We start from the raw sequence: 9,055 nt of genomic DNA, 5'->3' as shown, positions 1-9,055 counted from the left end.
AAATAGTTCTCTTAAAGGTGGAATGTTACATACACTACAATCCTCCCTTTTTAGGTTAACAATATATACATATTCCCATTAATATAACATCTTAACATATATACAACTTTATGTGAAACAGTTCACAGATTCAGTCTCTCTGGAGGCTTCCGGACTCTGTCCGGATAACGCCTCGGTGGTGTAGTCATTTTCGGTGGTGTAGTAGGTTCTTCTGGCAAGGTCGATTCGGCTTGAAGGACCGTTTCAGGTTCATCGGATTCCAGTATTACCGGATCGGAGGTAGATGCTCTGGGTATCTCTGCTTCAACATTAGACGTATAGAGTTGTGGAGTAGGTTGGGCCTTTGTGGATGATTCTATGATCTGGTCAACATGGCGCCTTATTATGCTTTCACCAATGTCCACGGTATACATCAACGGTCCTAGCCTTTTTCCAATAGTTCCCGGCTGCCATTTCTCGGTACGGTAGTCCCGAGCCAAAACTTGACCTATCTGAAAGGATCTAGTTGGCCTTTCATTCATGCCTTGAAATTGCCGGTTCTCTACGTCCCTTCTGACATTTGGCTTAATCAAATCCAGCCGGCATCTTATTCTTCTATTGAAAAACATCATGGCGGGAGTTTGGTTTGTGACCGCATGTGTTGCATTCCTGTACGCCAACAAGAAGTTATCTACCTTATGTTGTAGATTTATGTCTTCATTACCCATGGCCTTTATGGCCTTCTTGAAGGTCTGGACAAACCTTTCAGCTAATCCATTGGTGGCGGGATGGTATGGGGCGGACGTATAGTGCTTGACCCCATTGCTTTTTAAGAACTTCCTGAATTCTTCGGACACAAATTGCGGTCCATTATCAGAACAGATCTGTTCCGGCAGCCCATTCCTGGCAAATATGGTCCTTAATACTGTGATGGTTTTTTCCGTGGTGGTGGAGGACATTTTTATTACCTCCGGCCACTTGGAGTGTGCATCCACCGCGATTAAAAACATTGAGTCCATAAATGGACCAGCAAAGTCGATATGTACCCTTTGCCATGGAGATGAGGGCCACTCCCATGGATGCAGAGGAGCTTGTGGTGGCGCGTTTTGGACCTTCTGGCATCCTAGACAGCTCTTGGTTATTTCTTCGATGTCTCCATCAATACTTGGCCACCACACAAACGCTCTGGCTAGGTTCTTCATTTTCACTCCACCCAGATGCCCCTCGTGAAGCTCCTGTAGTACTTTCTGCTGGAGTTTGGGTGGAATCACCACTCTAGATCCACACATCAAGGTTCCTCGGCATACTGACAGCTGTTCTCTTCTGTGCGAAAATGCTGGCAGCATTGGTTCGCCATGTACTGGCCATCCCTCCACCGTTAAATCGTAGACTCGAGAGAGAGAGTCGGGTCATTTCTTGTTTCCTTTTCGATCATGGAATTTGTTACTGGTAGACATTCCATTATGGTTGAGTGGAACATCTCCACTGGGTCCACTGTAGTCGCCTCTTCTTCCACTGGCAACGGTAGGCGTGATAACCCATCAGCATTTCCATGCTGTTTGGACCTTTTGTATTCGATGTCATATTGGTGTGCCCCTAGTAGAACGGACCACCTCTGTAGCCTTTGTGCTGTCATAGTGGAAACGGCCTTGTTAGGGTTGAATATGGACACCAACGGCTGGTGGTCTGTCAGCAATGTAAACTTCTTGCCCTGCAGGTAATGATTGAATTTCTTTACTCCCCACACAAGGCTGAGAGCCTCCCTATCTATCTGAGCATAATTTCGCTCAGCGGAGGTCAATGATCGGGACGCAAATGTGACTGGCCTTTCCGAGCCATTTGGTAACTTGTGAGAGAGTACAGCTCCAATACCATAAGGGGAAGCATCACAAGCTAGACGAAGAGGTAGCGTTGGGTTGAAGTGAGCCAACACTTCCTCAGAGGTAATCAACGCCTTGCTTCTGCGAAAGGCCTTCTTACAGTCCTCGCTCCACTTCCATGGTACTTCTTTCCGCAACAGAGCATTCAGCGGATGCAGCACCGTGGATAGATTTGGCAGAAACTTATGGTAATAATTAATCAACCCCAGAAACGACCTCAACTGTGATACATTTTCCGGAGCGGGGGCCTTCACGACCGCTTCGATCTTGTCAGGTGACTTGTGCAGCCCCTCTTGGTCAATGACATGACCGCAGTACGAGATCCGTTTCTGGAAGAACTCACATTTCTGGCGATTAACTCGAAGGCCATATTCCTTCAACCTGGTGAGCACCAGTTTCAAATTTGTGAGGTGTTCCTCCTCGTCTTCTCCCGTAATCAGGATATCGTCCAAGTAACACTGAGTGCTTGGAATACCCTGTAAGACCTGCTCCATGGCCCTCTGCCAAATTGCTGGAGCCGAAGCTACTCCAAAAACCAGTCTATTATATCGATACAAGCCTCTGTGCGTGTTGATTGTGAGATACTGGCGTGACTCTTCCTCGACCTCCATCTGTAAATATGCTTGTGCCAGGTCTATCTTGGTGAAGTGTTTCCCGCCAGACAATGAAGCAAAGATATCCTCAATCCGCGGAAGCGGGTATTGTACCGTGTGAAGCACCGGATTAACTGTGATCTTGAAGTCTCCGCAGATGCGGACCTTCCCCGGTCCCCCTGGCTTGTTACTTGATGAAGACTTCATGACGGGAACAATGGGCGTGGCCCACTCACTCCAGTCCACCTTCGACAGTACCCCTGCACATTCAAGCTCTTCCAGTTCTGCCTCCACAGCAGGTCGTATTGCGTAAGGTACCGATCTGGCTTTGAAAAATTTTGGGCTTGCATGTTCTGCAATCTTGATTTTTGCCTTAATTCCTCTCAGTGTTCCCAGTCCCTGCTGGAATACCTCTTTAGCCTCGTCCAATATTCTGGACAACCGTTCAGGTTTGACATCTTTCTTTCCGAAATCTACCGTCATTGTGTTTAGTGAGTGCCAGTCTATCTTTATTTTCCTGATCCACTCCCGTCCCAGAAGTGGTGGACCTCCCTCGGGTAGTACATATAAGTCCATTCCTTGGTGATCTTTGCCCTTGTGTCTCACCTTGACTTTTATCTTTCCGATGGGGTATACTTTATGCCCCGTGTATGTCTGCAATACTATCTCCGTATCCCGTAGGGGAATATGTTTGAATAACTTTTTGTAATCTTGTTTATTCATGACCGTCAACGCCGATCCGGTGTCCACTTCCATCTTCACTTGGACTTTTGCAATCTGCAGTGTGACCCAGATAGTTTGTCGGTCAGCTTCTTTACTCACATTGTGAATCCTCAGACTACCCAGTTCCTTGCTGTTGGGGTCTGAATCCGAATTCAGTTCATCTGGACTCTTCACAGTCACCTTATGTACCTTTCTGTACTTCTTCTGCGGTGACTTATTGTTGCTGGTCTTCTTTCCTGACTGGCATACTTTAGCTATGTGACCAAGTTTGCCACATTTTCTACATTCCTGGTTTTTAAACCAGCATTGGTTCTGGTCGTGTGTTGTCTTCCCACAACGGTAACATTTCGTTGTACCCGAAGTCATTTGATCCACACTGAGTACCGCTGTCTTCAGCTGCATTTCCGCCGTGCCTCTCGCTGCGGCTTCGTGCGATGCTGCAATAAGGACAGCCTTATCAAGTGTAAGATCGTTCTCTTCGAGCAGTCGCTTTTGTGTTCCTTCCTTCGACATCCCGCACACGAACTTGTCTCTCAGTGCCTCTGTCAGATTTACCCCAAACTGACAGTATTTTGCTAGCCTACGCAGTTCAACCAGGTACTCCGCGTTGCTTTCCTCCTTTAGTTGCGTTCTCCCGTAAAATTTAGCTCGTTCCGCTAACATCAGCGGTGTGGGGTTCACATGATCCTTCAGGACAGCAACAATATTAGCGAAAGACCGATCCGCCGGTTTAGCTGGTGATAGAAGATGCTTCAATAACCCGTATGTCTTCGCACCCATTGAGTTTAGTAAGGTTAGAGCTTTATCATAATTTGCTATCTTATTGACCTTACAATATATCTCGATGCGTTCTACATACGTGGTCCAATCTTCCACATCAGAATCGAATTCGTTGATGTTGCCACGCTTAGGCATCTTCACAATCTTCCTGAGAAACAACAACGAAATTTTTCTTTAACTTTTTTTTCCCAAAAATGGCGGTTTCCCGCGCTTGTCTTCTTCCCCGCCCACTTTCAAAATGGCGGTTTCCCGCTCCTGTTTTCTTCTCCGCCTACTGGCGGGAGGGGTAAGCTTTTCCCTCGGGCGACGACCGCTGGCTTTTGGGGTTCGCAGCCTGCGCGCCGGCTTCAGTGTGTTCTTTGTTCCCTTTTCTCGGCAGGGCAACCGGCGCTGGGGACAACCCGTTGACGGCGAACAGTTCCAGCCGCTGGCTGAATCTCCTCGGTCTCCCTCGCTCAGCTCTGTCTCTCCCGCTCGCTCGGGCTCTGTCTCTCCCTCAGCGGCTTCCAATCGCGCCTCCCAGCCCTCTCGCAGTCCGGTCCTTTCCTCCCCCGGCTGCGGCTGAGTTCTCCGCGGTTTCTTATTTTTATTTCTTCCCGCACCTTACGATCCCGGTCGCAGCGCCTCGCGGCCTCGGTAGCTGCCCGGCCTTTCGCCGGTCGCGGTCGAGCTGTCTCACGACGCTGTTGCGTCTCCCAGCCCGCTTGTAGCCCGGTCTCTCACACTGGCTGTGTTCCCGCTGGTAGCCCAGTCTCTCACACTGGCTGCGTTCCCGCTTGCACCGCGGCTTCCGTGCCCCACGCTGCCCCAGTCTTAGCGCCTCTGGGCCCGACTTCTGTCCGGCTCCTTTCCCCCCCGACCGTGGTCGAGTTCACCGCCCTTCCTCCGTTCTTTTTTTTTAATTTTCCCCCTACTCACAGTCAATGTGGCCGACTTGCTTCTCGTGGCTGATCGGCTCACTCACCACCGTGGCAGAAGGGACGATCACTGCCTGTTGCTGATGGAAGGCTTCGTGTCTGAATTCTTCCTTCTTCCTTGCTCTGCAGACTCGAGTCTTCTCTCAGCAGAATGACGAGGGCGGGTGCCTCCTCTCGACGCTCGTTAACTGCTTCGGATGTATCGCTGCCGCAGGGTAAGATCGAACTCGTCGCCACTGTAAAGTCTGTGGGTTATATGGTGAATTAATACACAGACTACAAGAGTAACTTTAACAGGACTTTACTATTCGAAGGTCAGGGCGAATCTGCCCAATAAATCCTTACACAGCACTTATATACCGGTGTGGTCACCACCGGTATTACAGTATACAGTAGCCAAGATAAAGTAGCGCAACCCTTAAAATAGTTCTCTTAAAGGTGGAACGTTACATACACTACAGTCACCAACAAAAAAAGACAGCGCTCCCCTGGTCCCTTTCTGAAAGCATAACGCTCCCCTCAACCTGTCGTTGCTAGCAGCAGGTGGTAAGGCAGGGGGCGCCACTCAATATCCGGTCCGGGGTGCTAACGGGGCATTGCGCACTCGACTGATGTCACAAACTGCTGGTACAGGAGATCGTGGCGGTAGTGTTTAGCGCCGCCGCAAAATGTCTAGTTAATTTCGTGAGCGGCACAAACATCGCCGCGCTTGGCCTCTAGTTGCTTTGCGCCCCTCTTGGCACCCTCTTAAGGTGCTAACGGGAGGCGCAACCAACTGAATTTTTCCGCCATAGAGTTATACAGCATAGAAAGAGGCCCTTCGGCCCATCGTGTCTGCGCCAGCCATCAAGCCCTATCTATTCTAATCCCATTTTCCAGCAATGGGCCGTAGCCTTGTATGTTATGGCGTTTCAAGTGCTCATCGAAATGCTTCTTGAATGTTGTGAGGGTTCCTGCCTCTACCACCCTTTCAGGCAGTGAGTTCCAGATTCCAACCACCCGCTGGGTGTAAAAGCTTTTCCTCAAATTCCCTCTAAACCTCCTGCCCCTTACCTTGAAACTATGCCCCCTGGTTATTGACCCCTCTGTAAGGGGTTTTCCTTGAGAGATGTCCCTGAGGTTTCTCTCTCTAGAGGCCCCTCTCTCGCACAGTAAAACCTTGAGTGGTTCGACCCACTCGCCCCTTAGATTCTATACTCTGGACTTTGGGGCAGGAACTACAACGTAGAGAAAACTCTTGTAGACCAAGTTTGATGAAACAAAATGAAATTTTATTGCATAAGGAAAAATATCAAATCAAATGCAAGCAGATAAGAGAATACATGGGAGGGAAAAACACAAACAAATCATAACGACACAGTACTAACTAAGGCAAATACAGGCATCTTATACTCTACAAAGATCATCATGAAATAAGGAAACACACGGAACATCGAGGGACAACAACTCATGTTAATTGTACCCTTAAATCCACCCCCTTATTAAACCTACCTAGATCTGATTGTTAAGGGCCAGAAACATGCTCACCAATCCCACTAGGAAGTGTAAGGTTTTGAAATCAAGTCTGTGTTTTGATCCCTTCAGGCGCTTCATCTCCTCGTGGATTGTGGAACCCTTGCGAGCTGCGCCACACCTCTCTCCTGAGGTGGGGGTCAGGGGCGGCTGGACACCGGTGGGCCTGGATGTCGGCGGGGTCGAGGATCATCGACTCGACCCTGGTCAGAGGAGCCTTGGGCTGACTCCCATAGATTTCCTTATTTTCTCTTCCCGAGCCGGAGTGGCTGGAAGGTTTCTTCTCTTGGGGTTTTATTTTTTTGTTTCTTCTCCCAAGTTGGGTCGATGGCCTCTCATTTCAGCAACGGCCCGGGGATGGTCGATGATCTCCCGATGTGTTTCCCCGGGGCGGGACGCCGGCTTCGAAACGGCCTTCTTGATGTTGGCTTGATGATTCTTCCTCCTCCGATGGTGGAGAGGAGTTTGCTGATCTTCTCCCGAAGCGACTCCTTCACCCACCGCTGTCTCCGCAACTACAACTCCGGTGTCTCCTTCAGAGTTTCCCGAGTCTGTGTGAGTGTCTGTACAACTCCAACTCCTCCAGTTATACTTTTCCCCCCAGAAGCTTCCACTTCCCGCCCAAATTCAGGTTCGTCTGTTTAACTTTTGGCGGGGTGGGAGCACAGCGGGGTAGTTATTATATTTTTTAATGTTTTCGATGGCCGGTAAAGGCCCATCTCTGGTCTGGAATTACCTTTATTGTTTTTAATGCCCTGCTGATCTCGTTATCTAGTCCTTGGTGCTGTTCTCGTGAATATGAAATTGTCCCCTTTTGTCTGGGTCAACATTTAGATGGCCTCTGTCTCCAGGCCAATCTTGACTGGATCTGCATCTAATCCATATGTAGATGTGTGGGTCTGGTTTTGTTCTCTCAGAAACGGCTTCCACAACTTGCTGTGGGTTGAATCCACAAAGCTGTCTGAAGATTCACAGGAACCATTTTAAAGTGTCCCAATAAGCTGGTCACATGGTCTGGTGGCCATTTTGTACGCCCCTTTTTCTGGGCTTCCTTTAAAACAGTCTTTAAAATCATGGCCTCTTCTGCCATTTGACCCTTATTAATACAAAGTCCAATTTTGCGAATCCTACACCTCTACTAAGGGGAAATGTTCCTTTCTATCTATCCTATCTATGCCCCTCATAATTTTGTACACCTCAATCAGGTCCCCCCTCAGCCTTCTCTGCTCTAAGGAAAACAACCCCAGCCTGTCCAGTCGCTCTTCATAGCTGAAGCGCTCCAGCCCAGGTAACATCCTGGTGAATCTGCTCCACACCCTCTCCAATGCAATCACATCCTTCCTATAGTGTGGCGACCAGAATTGCACACAGTATTCCAGCTGTGGCCTAACTAGCGTTTTGTACAGCTCCATCATAACCTCCCTGCTCTTATATTCCATGCCTCGACTAATGAAGGCAAGTATCCCATAAGCCTTTTTAACCACCTTATCTACCTGTCCTGCTGCCTTCAGGGATCTATGTACATGCACACCAAGGTCCCTCTGATCCTCTGTCCTTCCTAGGGTCCTACCATTCATTGTGTATTCCCTTGCCTTGTTAGCCCTCCCAAAGTGCATCACCTCACACTTTACAGGGTTAAAACGACATATTAAAAAATATAACCAATGGATGAATCTAAAACGTACTTAAATTTCTTGTTACATTGGGCTACACTCACTTATCTTCAATGCTGTTTATAAATTCTTAGCTGCTCTTGAGTGACAGAGGTGGAGGGAGGGTGGAGATTTCAGAGAATCGAATAATCAGGTATAGTTCTTGTGAGGATTGCATTGAGCTAATGGATATTAAGGATGATTCCATTAACCTTAATGGGATAAACATCACAAGTTGCGGCCCACTATTCCCTGACTTATGCTCCCTGTGAAAAGTGGAGTTGAGGTCGAAGGTCAGCCATGATCTTATTGAATGGCAGAGCAGGCTCGATGGGCCATATAACCTATCCCGGCTCTTATTTCTTATGTTTTTATGTTCTTATGACATGTATATTGTATTTCTTTACAGAATTATTTTCCTTGACTGAATTTCTCATATTTCTAAAGATTGGTTTTAAAAACTGCATAAACCCTCAACAAATAAATATGTCCATTGTGACGTTTTCTACAACAAACTATACGTCAGAACGTTGTAAATTGTACAGTGTGGTGTACCGATCACAGAAAGGACACAATCCGCTTTTCGGTCCATAGACTATAAATCAGGCGTCATGCCTTTAAGAAGGATCACACCTTTAAGAAACTCGATCTGCAACATAGTTAAGCCCAGAGTGGGGGAGGAGCAGTCGAAGCTGTGGACTGATGAAAGGCAGTCGGACTTGGTGTAGTCTCTGACGCCATTTTTGTGTTCAACATGCAGTCTCAACAATTAAACCTTTTCTGTTGAACCTCTCCGAGTTCAGTATTTTTTGCTAGGCATACGTAGACTCCTACATTGGTGACCCCGACGCTCAGGACGACTCCTAAGTGTAACCATGGCTGACACAAACGCAGTTTCTGTGAAGCTGCCGGAGTTCTGGTAGAACCTAGCCACCGCCTGGTTCCTTTAAGCTGAATCGCAATTCAGACTCCGCGGCATCACCGCCGACGCAACGATGTACGACTACCTCCTCGCCTCC

The 9,055-nt window shown here is 48.2% G+C and overlaps 1 protein-coding gene across 1 annotated transcript in view; it reads right to left on the bottom strand.

Annotated features, from left to right (window-relative positions):
* Positions 1–6,184: 6,184 nt before the first annotated feature.
* The window catches only part of LOC147107863 (uncharacterized), a 308,464-nt gene continuing 305,593 nt past the window's right edge, over positions 6,185–9,055 (bottom strand). The window contains 1 exon segment of the mRNA XM_086006083.1: positions 6,185–8,582. Coding sequence (XP_085862209.1) covers positions 8,552–8,582 — 31 coding nt within the window. The 3' untranslated portion in view covers positions 6,185–8,551.

The sequence above is a fragment of the Somniosus microcephalus genome, chromosome 14 (assembly GCF_052327205.1).
Source record: "Somniosus microcephalus isolate GS21.2 chromosome 14, FLI_Smic_1.0, whole genome shotgun sequence".
Classification (NCBI taxonomy): domain Eukaryota; kingdom Metazoa; phylum Chordata; class Chondrichthyes; order Squaliformes; family Somniosidae; genus Somniosus; species Somniosus microcephalus.
This window is presented reverse-complemented; position numbering and strand designations above follow the sequence as displayed.